This window comes from Talpa occidentalis, unplaced genomic scaffold, assembly GCF_014898055.3.
Source record: "Talpa occidentalis isolate TD23 unplaced genomic scaffold, MPIMG_talOcc4v2.1 talOcc4.10, whole genome shotgun sequence".
NCBI lineage: Eukaryota > Metazoa > Chordata > Mammalia > Eulipotyphla > Talpidae > Talpa > Talpa occidentalis.
Window position 1 is genome coordinate 45,894,739 of NW_023600993.1, and position 15,631 is coordinate 45,910,369.

The following is a 15,631-nucleotide window of genomic DNA, read 5'->3' on the forward strand; positions in this document are numbered from 1 at the left end:
GAAGTAACAATTAAAAAAAAACTAGCAGACAACTATAAATCAGAAACATACTGCAGGGGAGGGGGAGGGGGAGGGAAAGGGATCAAAACAGGGGAAGGAAGAGCACAGGGGACTCTGGTGATGGTTCACGGGTGAATGGATGGTGGGGACTCTATGGGGATTATACCTGAGAGGAGAAAGCAAATAGTACAAAAATGAACAATGATCTAAAATATATATAAATAAATTATATAATAAGAAAAGTTAGACAGAAGGAAATTTGACAGATGCAGAGTAGGAAGCTATGTGAAGGAGGAGTCAGAGATCAGAGAGATCAGTGCAGCCTGCGCACTGGGGCAGCCACCACAGCCGGGAAGAGGCAACGAACCTTTTCTCCTCGACAGTCCCCAGGGGGATTGTGGCAGACTGACAATTAGATTTAGAATTCTGCTTCCTGAACTGTGAATGAAAAAATTGCTGTTGTATAAGCACCCAGTTTGCACTAACTTGTTATGGCAGCCTTGGGAAGCTAAACAACCACTATTATTAAATCGACACATGTTGGTAAAATATAAAAGAGCATCTAGAGTTGGAGGCAAATTGCTAATGTTCCAAAAAAAAAAAAAAAAGTGAAATTCCAAAGCTCTGCTCTTTTTTTGTCGTTGTTTTTTTAATATTTATTTATTTGTGCATACAAGAGCTGGGGTACAGGCCAGAGATGCAGGGGGTGAGAGGATTCACCAGAGACAGAGTGGGGAGCAGAACAGGCAGATTGCCTGAAAACACTACTGAGGGGATCAGCAGGCGAGACAGGAGAGGTCTGCTGTGCCATGTGGGTAGCTCCATGGCTGGGAATCCAATACATGCTTCGGAGGCTGTGGACAGCTTCATAGGTTGTGTCTTAACCTCTTGAGCCACCAGGGAGGCCCCCAAAGCTCTGCTCTCGAGAGCAACACTCTTGGTTTCCTCCCAAACAATCCCCTATGTTTTCTGTACCTCACACATTCTCTGTTGGCCATGCCCAAAACTGACACATAAAACAAGTAAACCAAGGACAGTGAACACCAGCATATAAGTATTTCTTGGTTTGGGCACAGGCAGATCAAATACTAATGTCTCCAATCGAGACTTTGTGAAAGAAGTTTACAAATCCCTCCCACCCACCCCCAAAAAATACTCAGGTGGTAGCAGATGGAGAGATTCACATATGTACATCTATCTCATCGTAATTGATCCAGGGAGAGCTTTGCTGGAGAGGGGAGTGCATTTTCCCAAACAATCTTTGGTCTCTCCCCTGGTGAAGAAATATCATGCCATCTGGAAACAAGGCAGTAAACTCCTTTCACAGAAGTTGAAAAGCTAATTACCGACCAATTCTAGCAAAGATTGGCTAAGAACCATGGAGTGACTGTCTCCAAATTCCAAGCCATTGCTCTCTCAGTAACCAGTTTTGGCTTAATGAAACTAATCCTATTTTACATGTAAGTAGCACTTAAAGTTAAAAAAGCACTGCCAAGTGTAAAATTTCACTTGTTTTAGGATGCATCTAAACAAATCTATGAGATAGAAATAGGGCAGAAAATATCATACACATTTGCTAGAAGAAAACTGAGCTTCAAAGAGGCTATGTGGCTTGTTTGTGGCCCCCACTTGTGGTACAAGGGGTTAAGCACCTCACTATGAAGCAATCCACAGCCTCTGCAGCACGAGTTCGATGCCAGGCCGGCCAGAGAGAAACCCACATGGAGAAGCAGACCTCTCCTGTCTCGCCCGCTGCTCCCCTCAAGTCAGTCTGCCTGTTCTGTTCCCCACTCTGTTTCTGGTGAATCCTCTCACTCCCCGCATCATTGACCTGTACCCCAGCTCTTGCATGCAAAAATAAATAAATCTTAAAAAAAAAAAATCCTTGGATGTCCTAGACAATATTATGCCTCCTGAGGATCAACTCTTCCCATCTAGACAATTTTAAATGCATCTGTTTATTTTCAGGTGCTCCTTCTTGTCAGGACATGCGGTATCCCTGGACAGAAATCAATCATCTATGTGGACATATGGAAAGGTGAGTAAATATCAAGCACTTCTAATCATCCAAGTTCCCATTATTCTGTGACCTAAATATTAATTCATTGTTCATAGTATATTTTCTTTTGGATTAGATTTATTTTTAAAATTTATTTCAGGTTGAATTCTCTTTTGGGTTAAATATGTATTTAACCTCTACCATCAATAATCTTTCTGGTTTCCTGCTTTAGTGTCTTTGGACAGCCAAGGGAACTAATATGTATCTTACATTTATGTGTCTAAGGACGTATTTCTCCGAACACTTGATTCTGGCATTTCTTTTGCAAGTAATTAATAAAGAGTTTTCACATGATCATATTCCACAGTGCTATAAATAGAAAATTAAAAGCAAGATCACTTGTGCTTTTTAAAAATGATGAAAAACTGCCAGTTTTTGCGACAAGCAGAAAACAAAAAAGTTCTAAAGATTATTCTCATTTCTGTTCCATGGATCACAGACATAATGAGCAATATGAATTAAAAGCAAAAGATTTAAACTCATATTCAAATCCTTTATTCAACAAACATGTATATATGCAGTCCCTGCTATATGCCAAGCATGTGTTCTGGTAGAGCAGTGAGCAAAACAATGCCTCAAAGTTCCTAATAACCATGTGTTCCACTGGACAAAATAAGACAAAGACAATATACATATATAAATTTTGCCTCTAATTTTCAGCCAAACTTGTTCAGTGACTCAGGTTTGATCACTCATGGTGTCCTCATCCAGACACCCTGAACTGAAACATCACAGAAAGTTATAGACAAAAACAAAACAGCTGTTCTTGCAACTGCAATTGAGTTCTAGATATCCAAGATATCCAAGTAAAACCTTCCCATAACAGTGACATATGTAAAAAAAAAAATCATTCAGAGACATGGGAAAATGCTATCCTTGCATAGGAATATTTGAAGCTGTAGATGCCTCGGAAGAGTAGATCTCTGGAAGGGAATGTCTGCATGCCAAGGACTCCTCCTGGTTCCTGGGGTTCTTCTTCCATTTTCTTGCTCCTGTTCTGCTGTTGTATTTGTACACATTCCCAGAGACTGCATGAGGAGAACACAAAACACAGAGAAGTCATTTCCAATAAAGCCGAGCACGTATTCATCTCGTGGTGTCTACTGAGCATTTGCTACCTGGCCAGCGTCCGCTGACTGACTTGTCTTTTTGTCTTGCTCTGTTACCAAAGGAAAAACTGAAAACATGACTTGAGGCAGCATTTCACAGGCATTAAAAGTGGGCCCTTTACCACAAAGCAGCTCTTTGTGGTAAAGGAAGGGTTCTTTATCTTGACTGTGGTAGTGACTATATGAATTTATATAGGAAACTAAATGTCACAATACAGACATAAAAAATATAAGTGCATGCAAAAGGTATGAAATGTAACTAAATTCTGCTATATAGTGAATTATGTTGTCCTAATATTAATTTCCTGGTTTGGGTGCTATGGTTAGAAAGATGTTACCTTTGGGGAAAACTGGATGATGGCAACAGAGTGTCCCTCTCCTGTTTTTTCAATTTCATGTGAGTCTGTCATTATGGTAAAGTTGAAATTTTAAGAAAATGCCATTTCGAACTATTTTCTCAAGTGACCTGTCTTTCTTTTTTTAAAATAGTAATTTATTATTTTATTTATTTTTTTGGTTTTTTTTTTCAAGATTTATTTTATTAATACAAGAGCTGGGGTACAGGCCAGATGGGTGGGAGGGTGAGAGAATTCACCAGAGACACAGCGGGGAACAGAACAGGCAGACTGACAAAACACACTGCTGAAGGGAGAAGTGGGCGAGACAGGAGAGGTCTGCTGCGCAGGGTGGGAATCTCACTGGCCAGCTGGGATCGAACCCATGCTGCAGAGTGCGGCGCTCAACTGCCTGTGCCACCAGGGAGGCCCAGTACTTTATTCTTTTAATTGTGGTAACATTAGGATTCTCCCCATCAAGCATCACTGATACTTACCACCAAATCACCCACAATCCACCTATCTCTCATAGTAGCTAAGTTTTATAAGTCAACTTGTCATAGAAACATTAGTGAAATAAGAGAAAAGAAACAGGATAAATAGAACCAGATATAGTAAGAAATGAACCAATAGTTTGGTAGATGTGTTAATAAATAAAGAAAATGACCACAGCAACAAAAATAAGGACAGCTGATTCCTATATTATTTATTATATGCCAGATTCAGTTTTCATATATTAATTCATTTTACCCACCCAACGTTTTTTATGAGATACATGTCTAGTATGAGGCACATTTTGGAGATGAAGAAACTGAAGCAGCACAGAAAATGCTAAGTAATTTGGCAATGCACAAGTAACCTGGCCATTTGTAAATGGCAGACCTAGATTTGAACCCACAGAGTCTAGCTATGGAGCACACAGTAGTAATCACCTAAGGCAGGAGGCAATGTCTTATCTCACTTTGATTGAGGTCCATGAATATTCATTTGATAAATGATGGCATGTCACAACACATACAGCTAAACTTATTTTTACTTAAAAATACGTTTCTTCTTTAAGGGTCATGTGACATTTCACTGTGCTGAGTAAGTACTCAAAAATCCATTGAGAGGTGATATTTCTAACAGGGCCACTGTGTAGGGTAAACAATACACTTCCTTGACAAATCCCTCTGTCTGCCAAAAATGTGTTTTCTCACTTGGTAGTGCTTGTTGGAATGTGAAAACTAATTGCTGACTCATAGAACCAATATCCAAGTTCAAAATAAGCCAAAAGCATTAGCCTGAACACATAGTAACCGTGTGTTGGGTATTGAGAAAACCAAAGGCTGTGGATAGCAAATGATGTCTATTGTCTTTATCAGGTCATGCTTTACTTCACATTGTTTTGTTTTATTGTTTTTTTTTTTTTTTAATTTTATAGAGTGGAGAGATCAGGGTCTAGTGTTAACTGATGCCCTGGTTTTTACTAGACCACTGGCAGTACATGTCATGAATAGTGTGGGGTTGAGTGTTCCTCCTTTGGTTTTAATCCTGGCTCTTTCCTCTCACTGTGATTCTGGGGAAGTTACCTTGTCTCTCTCTGCCATGGTTTTCTCATTGCTATAATAAGGGTAATAATAATAGTCACTATCTCATAAACAATTGTGAGGATAAACAATTCTTGTAAAAATACTTTGATCAGACTAAAAATTCACTTTTTGCTAAGATCTGGTATTATAAATGTCCCCCAAACATCTTATTGTAAGTTTACAACTGCATAATTAAATAGAAAATCTTTCAGTGTGCAAACTATAAAATCTTTTAGTGTTAAAATTAAATAGGCTTAAATATCAGCGTTAAGTCAAAAGGTGGAAGAAAATCCTTTGCTGAATAAATGAATCAAATATGGTTATTTCAGCACAATGGAATAGGATTTAACCTGAGAAAGGAAGAAAATTCTGACACATGCTACAACATGGATGAGCCTTGAAAACATTATATTTGAATAAGCAGTCAAAAAAAGAACAAATGCTGTTTGATTCCACTTATTTGTTTCTTCCAGTTAGGAAATACCTAAGTAATCAAACTAAAAGGAACAGAAAAATAAAATGATGGTTTCCAGAGCCTGGGGATGGGAAGGAACAGGGAGTTAGTATTCAATGAGTACAGAGTTTCAATTGGGGAAAGTGTTCAGTTTGGAGATGGATAGTGGTTTCCATTGCACAACAATATGACTGCAATTCTCTAAATGCCACAGAACCATAGAAATAAAAGTTTAAATTTTATTTTACATGCAGTTAACACAATAAAATGTTAATTAGGTTAATAATCATGAAATGCCTAGAGCAAACCTGGTGCATTACAAATACTAAATCTGCATTTTTCAATTTTGGAGGAAATAAGAAATGGTATATAGTAGTTTTTATTGTTTTCAATCACAACAGTTGGGGGGTGGGAAACAGGACAGAACCTGCATATCTGTTTTCAGGCCACTCTGCCAACTTCCTACCATATCTGGTCCAAGACACACCACAACTTGTGGGCCCACAGCAGTCTGCTCATTGCTCATATAGCAAAGCATCCACCCACTTCCTCCTCATCTGCCTCTGTTTTACCATTGTTAGAGTCAGTATCTGTTCTAAAGAGTTCCATCAACTCTCTTCCTTCTTTTCATTGAAAAGAAAGAAAACTATTATGTGACCTTGGACACATTCCCTATACTCTGAGTCTTTTTTTCAAAATCCATACCATGAGGACAATAATGCCTTTTTCATCTTCAGGATTGTTGTGAGGATTAAACGGAACAAGCATAATTGGTTGTAGATAAGTATTCAATGAAAGTCCATATGTACTTTCAAAGAACTCCCCAAAATAGGAATTTATAGAGCTCCAGTTATTTAATACAGATCAGATTAGGGTAACAGTCGTTTTTAATTTAGTATAAGGGGTAAGATTTCTTCTAGGAGAACTTAGCTTCAGTTATAAAGCATCCATAATTTCACACCAAGACTTCAGAGCTGCCAGAATTTGACTTGCTATAATGTGTTACAAGTTGTTACAGCACCAACGAATCCATGGGAATGCAACTTTACAAAGAAATTTTTACATTTATTGAATACATGTTTAACCTTATAATCACCCCATGAAACAGACAAAACCCATAATATCACCCTCTTTGTCTTGGCTGGGAAAAGGGAGACACTGGGTAGTTAAATTCTTTGTCCAAGTTCACATGGAAGGTTAGCGGTTGTGTCAATGCTCAGAAGTAAATCTTCTAACTCTATATCCTGGATTTTAACAATATTTGTGATGACTTCCTATTCTTGTCCCTTCCATTAAGGAAAAAATGCATTGGTAAAAAGAAAAATCTCTGAAATATTTCATAAAATGGAAGTACAATCTGCTATGTAATTTCAAGATTCATGGAGATAAACCTTCAGACCATGATCCATTCCATGACTCATCTGTTCTACAGATGTTGTGACTGGTTGAAGATGCTATAAATTCTTTGACTCTTGTCCCTTGAGAGGTGGGGTGTATGTGTGTCTCTATAAATCTGGGTCAACTGGCTGTTTTAACCTGTAAAATGTAGTGGGAGTGGCACTGTGCCAGTTTCCAGTCTTGGGCTTCACTATATCATTGTATATTGTCACCCAACAATACAGACCCAGAGGGAAAATGTGTATAATTTGCCCTGTGCAATGTAATTTGCTTTAATTAAATTACTTACATTTGAAAGTTGACAGATTTCAGGTAATCATTTGGATTTTTAGCTTTTTTTTTTTTTGACACATCAGAATTGTGGCAACTTTAATTTAATTCCCAACATGGCAGTGATTTGATGGAGCTGAGTAATAACCATGTTCCCTAGTTGCCATTAACAATTTCACTCACTGCCAAATACAGCCCTTTTCAGCCATGTATTTTACCTGCCCAGTCCTTAAATGTCTTGTGTTAAAACAGGGATTCATTATGCAAAACATAATGAATAAGTTATTTATTCATGCAGCTTTTTGTCCAAATAGGCAAAACAGGCTTAACTCAAAAGATATTTAAGCACCATACCTGGATCAATGGCTTCTCCATCAAACACAGTCTCATACACAATGGTTTCCTTAAAAACACAAAATATTAGCCATAAAGCAGCTTGATATAATTAGGGGTTTTTTTGTTTGCTATTCTTTTTTATCTATTTTTTTCCCCTCTCAATTTTGATTGATCTGTCAGTCATTTACATAGCTGTGTAATTTTGGGAGTACAACTTCACACCTCCATTCTTAGATTTCAATTCTTTTTTTTTTTTTTTAAAGATTTATTTATTTATTTGTTTGTTTATACAAGCACTGGGTACAGTCAGAAGCGCGGGAGGGTGAGAGAATTCACCAGAGCCAGAGCGGGGAGCAGAGCAGGCAGAAGGACCGAAGAACACTGCTGAGGGGAGCAGCGGGCGGCAGGAGAGGTCTGCGCGCCATGTGGGACCCTCCTCCGGCAGCCTGGGAGCAGCCGGGGATCGAACTGGCATTGCGGAGGCTGCGGGCAGCTTCACAACCCAGCGCTCAACCGCTGCGCTACCGGGAAGGCCCTAGACTTCAATTCTTAGACTGAAAAATATGCTGGTTACCACAGGGAAGGAGAGGAGTGGGACAGGCAGGGAAACAGGAAGGGAGGACAGAGGTGGGAAAGAAAGGAAATAGGATAAAACCAGTTTTGATATGTGTTGAGTACTTTGAGCAGACAACTTCTCATATTTACCTCATCTTTTAGTCTATAGAGGGCTAGCAACCTAGGGTCCAAAACCTCCCTGTTTTTCTTGCCTTCCACCAGGGCCTCTGCCAACATCAGTTGCCCACCATGCCCTCCCTTAACTCAGATCTTTTCTTTGATATAAAGTCCTTGTTTGGGATAAAAGGTGTTATGAGTTGAGCTGTATTCCCCCAAAATTCTTATGTTGAAGGCCTAAGTCCCCAAAATGTGCATCTGGAAATAGGTCCTTCACAAAGGTCATTGAGGTAAAATGAGGTTCTATTGTCAGCCTTAATCCAATATGTCTGGTGGTGGTATTAGAACTGGATTAGGACATAGACACCATATGTGGAGGGACAGCCATGTGAAGACATAGGAAGAAGGCAGCCATCTGCAAGCCAAGGAAACCCTAGAAGACACCAAATCTGCCAACACCATCTTGTATTTCCAGCCTCCAGAACTATCAGAAAATTAACTTTTGTTCTGTGGGATTTTGTTATGGCAGCTAGAACTAATACAAATTAGCTAGCCTCAGTTCCTAAGGAAGAGGCAGAGGAAGGAGGCATAGAAAGAGAACCAGCTCATGAATCAATGCCAAGGTCTGTCAGGACTCAGAGAGGAATGTCCTCTTTTTTTTTTTTAAGATTTATTTATTTTTATACAAGAACCGGGGTACAGGCCAGATGTGCGGGAGGGTGAGAAGATTCAACAGAGACAGAGCGGGAAACAGAACAAGCAGACTGACTGAAATACACTGCTGAGGGGAGCAGCGGGCGAGACAAGAGAGGTCTACCGCACCATGTGGGATTCTCGCTGGCTGGCAGGGATCAAACATGCGCTGCAGAGGCTGCGTGTGGACAGCTTCACAGTGCGGCGCTCACCCACCTGCGCCACCAGTGAGGCCTGAGAGGAATGTCTTTGATGAATGGGGTGGAAGGTGGAAAGGAAAAAAAAAGATGAAGACTAAAAGTGCCCTTTTTCCACTCCACATTTATACTTTCTGGAACCAACCTTACCCTTGTACAGTTGTTTATGTGGATCAGTTAATTAATAAGTGTCAGTCAATTGCGAGATGGCTTACATATTCAAGGGTGCAGATTATACCACCTACTGAGAAACTCCAGGGTTGAAGAAGTTACTCAGCTCTATCACATCTACATTGTGTTACCAAATCAAGATCTTATTTTAAAGTAATGGTACATAATGCTGGATTTCCATGGGTCTATAGTTGTTTGTGGAACACACATACAACATTTGAGATAAATTTTGACCTAAATTAAGTTCTAACACTGGATCTGAAATTCTAGCGTTGTAGTGCACAAAAATTCAACAGAAACATAAATTGAAAGTATTTTATTTCCTCTCTACTATGCCTGAGTACATTTCTATGTATGGGAACTTTTCATTGAGCACCAGTTAAAGGAAATACATAGTTAGTTCTCTCCTACTGGAGAAAGATCACAGAAATGTACTTACAGTTAGTACTTCTAGTTTTTTATTTCTGCTTCCAGAGATAATGTTTTCCTTTAGGTTTATATCTTCTGTTCAAATACATAAGTAAATAAAAGACAGGTATCAGATGAGTGACTTTTTAAAATCACACAATTTTAATAATGTGACAATTAGCAACCTATGTCTTACCTGCAATATGCTTTCTTCGTCTGTGTGAAAAGAAAATTTGACAAAATATCAGCCTCATTATGCTAATACATGGCTAAAAAGTATATCACGTCTTGCAGCACAAGACTATTATCACATCACTCCCACATCCAGTTTGTTAGATGTTCCATGGGGAATAATAAATTGGCTTCATTCACCATTGCCAGCCCCGTCAATAGATCATAAATTATCTTTACTTAGTTAATAAAAATTCATATCCAACTCTGTTTTGAAGTCATGATATGCTACACACTAAGGAACTATTTTTGGATAGAGATTAGCACAGCTGTGTTTTCTATCCATATCTTTGGCCTTTCTGCCTAGTGTCACATCCATTCTAAACAAGGATGGAGCGACTACATGAATTCATCGTGTCTAGGCTAGTTCCAGTGGTTATCAGACACCTGCCCATGAACTGCTCACATCAAATTAATATGTAAAGTTGTTTGGCTTGTCTTTTTAATTTTTTTTTAAAAAAGTACTTTTTCTCAAAGGAAATCTGTTTCAGATAGAACCCATGAAGGTATTGTTGCTATTTTTTTTAAGCAACCTCCCCCGCCTATTCTAAGAAAGAGTACATTTGGAGTACGTAAGTTGGACCAAGCCTTTTTCTCCGTGTCCCCCAAAAAGCAAACTTTGGCAGTAGCCCTCAGAATAAACACCAAAACCCTTTGTATCGGAAGCTGAGAAAGAAAAAAATCACATACTTGGATTTGGGCTTGGAGACATTCTTGGCCAGGCTCTGACAGCATTCTGTAATGTTTCCATATCTCCAAAGTAGAAAACATACCCAGGAAATCAACCCAACAAAGAAAACAGCCATCAGAGTGAAGATGAAAGGAATGTACCAGTCACTGGACTTGTATGTGTTGATAGCTGTGTACACAATGGTGAGACCTTTTCTTTGCTGGAAAACATTATTTCAAAGCAAACAGAGCATTAGTTTGTGTTTTCCGAGAGCATCTGTTAACACAGAGTAGCATCACTATGCGCTGTAGTCCTCTATTGGCTGGGGGGCGGGGGGTTCTAAGATATATAGGATTTTTTTAACACCACAGATGATAGTGAGGGTCATCCCAGCCTCTTAGGCACAAATCTCAGGATCTGAAGACTTGAATTGTATGCAGTGCATGCTCTGGGAACTTGAACAAAACCATTTCTCTTCACCCTCAGTTTTCCCACCTGTAAAATTAAAAGGTTGAACTAGATGGTATTTAGCATCCTTTTAGGTTAATATACTTCTATTATCTACACAGGATTAACCCTTTTGTGCAATGTGAGAGAACAGTGTGCTCTTGAAAATCAAATATTCTAGAGCCTCCCCGGTGGCGCAACAGGTTGAACACAGCGCTATGAAGCTGTCCGCAGCCTCTGCAGTGCAGGTTCAATTCCTGGCAAGCCAGGGAGAGTCCCACATGGCGTGGCAGACCTCTCCTGTCAGGCCCGCTGGTCCCCTCAGCAATGTATTTCAGTCGTCTGCCTGTTCTCCTACATGCTGTCTCTCTAGTGAATCCTCTCACCCTCCCTTGCCTCTGGCCTGTACCTCAGCTCTTGTATAAAAAAAAATAAATCTTTAAAAAAAACTAAAAATTAAAAAAAAAAGAAAATCAATTATTCTACTGGCAAGATGTATCATCCATAGAGTAAAAAAGAGCCTTTTATTTGAAGGATAGAAAAAAATAAAATACACTAACCTGTTCAGTAGATAAAATCTACTGAATATACTTTATCTTTGGGTGACTCAAAGACCATTCTGGAGTTTGCAGAGGTTTTACATATCTTTTTTGAAAAAATAAAATACCAACAGGTCTGCTAACCTTACCAGGATTAGATTAGACATTAGATGAAATGGTGAATATTAACCATATAGTATACTGCCTAGCACATAGTAGGTGCCCATTACTATGACAGCATGGCCACCAGAGAATGGTATTTGAGAATCTCCATTTGTAGAGATTTTTTTTTTTTAAGATTTCTTTCCCTTTTCTGGGTATCTTTATTTTTTTAAAAAAGATTTATTTATTTACACAAGAACTGGGGTACAGGCCAGATGCACGGGAGGGTGAGAGGATTCACTAGAGACAGAGCAGGGAACAGAACAGGCAGACTGATGAAATACACTGCTGAGGGGAGCAGTGGACGAGACAGGAGAGGTCTGCAGCTCCATGTGGGACCCTCGCCAGCCGGCTGGGATCAAACTGGCACTGCAGAGGCTGCGGACAGCTTCACAGTGGAGTGCTCAACTGCCTGTGCCACCAGGGGAGGCCCATTTGTAGAGATTTTTAATTGATAGGATTCATTGATAAGTGGACCTTTTTGGTGGGGAGGTCTTTTAGATTGTTGAGGCATAATCAGTCACTTGGGATCCTCTATGTTTCACCTGTAATGATCACAGTTTATATGCACAGATGTGTGTTCTACAAAGGGCCTGGCAACTGAATGGGGTAATGCCCAAATGGAATGGCAAATGGATCAGGGTGCTGCCCTCAGCATTCTGTTAGCCTTTCCAGATGAAATTCAAATATACAATAGGGTATTTCCCACATTCAGACCCCAATTAAACTCCATAACTCTTTACTTCAGAACTGGTGGTTGGAGGTGGTGGTAGATTGGCCCTTTCCACGTAAATGTCTATAACAGCAGTGCCTGTCCTAGGCTTGGGGGCTTTGCCATATTTCAGGTTGTCATCAGTGATGTGCACCACAAGATGGTACCGCCGCTGCAGTTCAGCTCCAGACTCAAAGTTAAAGGGATTCTTCACAATTAATTTCGGAGTATTTGAACCTCGAGTTGGGTCAAATCCAAAATGATTGTTCTCATTGCCTTGAAAAAGAATAATTCAAAATTTATAATTTTAATACATAGTGAAAGTTCTTTTTTTAAGCTACCTTAAATTATTTTTGAAATGCAATAGATATAGAAATAAAATTTCTACGGTACTCTGAATTCCTATTTCTATACAAAGCCTGTAATAAAATTATGATCAAGCACTCAATAAATTCAGCCAGTTAAGAAAAAAGAAAGTTTTAAATGTTAATTCCATGAGTTTGATTCCCATATGTGGTCAACAGGTTTACATTATTATCACGTCATTCTGCCTAATTGCTTCCCCTTCCTTGCTTTATCAGAGCAATTATGTTCCCAGTTTCAGTGTGGTCTAAATCAGTATCAAATGCACCAGTGAGACCAGAAATATCTACTGAGCCCTACTAAGTTTCAAATACTCTCCACTGTGCTAGTGACACTGCTGCAAACAAGATGTGCTTAATCCCCGCCTTCTTGAAATTTGTCCTCCAGCAACAGAAGCAGACAATGAACTAGTCTTTATGAATAATTGATAATGAGTTTGCTGATGTCCATGCTGCCATTCCTTCAGATTTCTGACAGTACATCATGCTTTAAATAGTTCTCCTTATTATACTATTGCAGTGTACTCAGCTTTCCTCTATAGAATTTGTTATACTTTATAATTCGATAATTGTTGCTGTTACTAATAGCTTAGTGAGCAGTGAGTTCATGATACAGGATCCCTGTCTGTCTTAGAAAACAATGGTGTACCTGTCTCCTAGTACATATTTGGTCTCCAATAAAAAATGTTTTGTATATGTAACAAGCTGATGACTAAAGTAGATCTGGATCTGTGTGATTCCAACTATAATACAGTTGAAAACATCTAGTGAATCTGAATTAATATCATATGGAAAGTAGCTGCTATTTTCTGCTAGTCCCGCTGACAGCAGACTCAGTTGCTTGAAACTTAACCTTCAGTGTTTCCCAAGCAAGTCCAAGTTTCATCATTGTCAAATAGCATCGAAATTACAGACAGTCCTATCAGAAGAGGAATGAACTGTTCATGTGAAAATGAAGAGCTTCCTTGAGGAAACATAGTGCTATACCATGAAATGAACTTCATAACCATAGTTATTTCTAAAGCCATATCATATCGAAGAGAGCATGACAAATGTCAATTTGACACATGCTCATGATTAAAACAAATTACAAAATTATCACCCAAAACCATCTCAAAGCGCATTTCAAAATCTTGTGAATCTCTGTCGTGGCAGTTTAGTTTGAAGCCATTGACGTTCATCCCAGCAGCAGCATTGTCAAAAATGACTGCCTTATAGAGCGAGGGTGTGCAGTCTGGTGCTTCATCATTCTCATCTTCTATGTCAATAGTGACCTGTCAGTAATGAGGGAGAAAGAAGCGTCATATTCACATCATGTGACTATTTATACACAAAATCAGAAATAAGTACCTAGGTAGAGACAGATCATTCAGAATTATTAACTAAAAATGTCTAGAATTTTGAGTTTGAAGAAATGTTCCTGCATATTTGGATTCTGCCTGTCAATCAACCAGTCAATTGGCTTATTATTCTTAAGTCAACCGTGACATTTGGTGCGGCTGTTAGGGAGAACTTCCGGCTCATTAAAAGAGCCTGTGAAAAGCTCACAAATGATATAAATGATAAAGAAGGAAAGCTAGAGAATGGAGCCTCTAAAAATTGTAATCCCTTGAAACATTTAAATACATCTGTTTAACTGCCAACAAATCCTGATTTTACTCCTTTTTCCTTAATGTAGGGGTCTTCTATTCACCATCCACTAATGATATTTTTTTTGGCAAGGGCATTTCAAAGTATCCTCAGATCTTAATTAGGGTCTACTATCAACCTTAATTAAAATACTGCAAACTGGGAAACTGTGATTTACATGGGAAAAGATCAAAACTTCAAGGATTTTAAAATGTCAGTGATCAAATACCAGTCAGCCTAAAAAGGTTATCTGCCCACCTCTTAGATGAGTAAGTAATAACTCTCTCAACAACATTTGCAGAAGAATCCCCGGTGTGCTCATATTTGCAAGTATTATCTTTTAAAAAAAAAATTTTGTAAAATTTTAACAGCACAGCTAAATTCTTGGGAAATAACTCCATCATGCTTCTTTTTACATTGAATATAGCCCTGTACTCTGTTTAACATGTAAGGAATCCTATGGTTTTAAAAAGATTGCTGCAACATAATGCAAATAGCACCACAAACCAGAAATCTTTATTAAAACCTTGAGCCTTCCATTTGATAGGTTCTTTATTTGGACCAAGTGACTTAACCTTGCTTTCCTCATATATAAAAAGGAGTTCTCAATCCCTCCCTTCCTAGGATTGTTGAGAGGATAAATTCTTTCATTCAAAGAACATTTATTTAGCGCTCAACTAAACACTAATCTAGACCCAGGAGGTACAGTGGTAAACAAAAGAAACTCCCTACGCTATTACAATTTATTTTCTAAAGGAAAAGGAAAAGTGACAAACATATCAGCAAGTAAATATATTAAGCAATGTCATACAGTAATTGATGTTCTGCAGGTTAAGGAGAGAGAATAGCTAATGAAACTTTTAATAAAGTGTGCAGAGAAGGTCTTTTTTTGTTGTTCTCATTCCTTTTTTCCTCCCCCATATTTGATATATGTCCTCATATAAGCATTTATCCTCACAGAATATGTACTATTTGGTTATGTGATTTTGACTTACATAAACAGTATTTTGCTATGGTCTTTCCTATATCCTACTTTTCACACACAGCATCATGTTTTCTTGCTCTTTCTATATTTGTTTGATTAACTAGTTTTCTATTTCTTCTTGATTCTTGGTGATCCATGTATATACCTACCACACTATTCTTACTCAGGCACCTAATGAGGGACACATGAGTTGCTTCAAAATTTCACCAACACACAACAAA

General features: G+C 38.6%; 1 protein-coding gene across 1 annotated transcript in view; it reads right to left on the reverse strand.

The window, feature by feature from the left end:
* Nucleotides 1-12,444: 12,444 nt before the first annotated feature.
* The window catches only part of LOC119237600 (cadherin-related family member 3-like), a 43,182-nt gene continuing 39,995 nt past the window's right edge, over nucleotides 12,445-15,631 (reverse strand). Inside the window, exons 11-12 of the mRNA XM_037501578.1 lie at nucleotides 13,899-14,070; nucleotides 12,445-12,710 (exon numbers count right to left, since the gene is read on the reverse strand). Coding sequence (XP_037357475.1) covers nucleotides 12,445-12,710; nucleotides 13,899-14,070 — 438 coding nt within the window. The remainder of the gene's footprint in view (nucleotides 12,711-13,898; nucleotides 14,071-15,631) is intronic.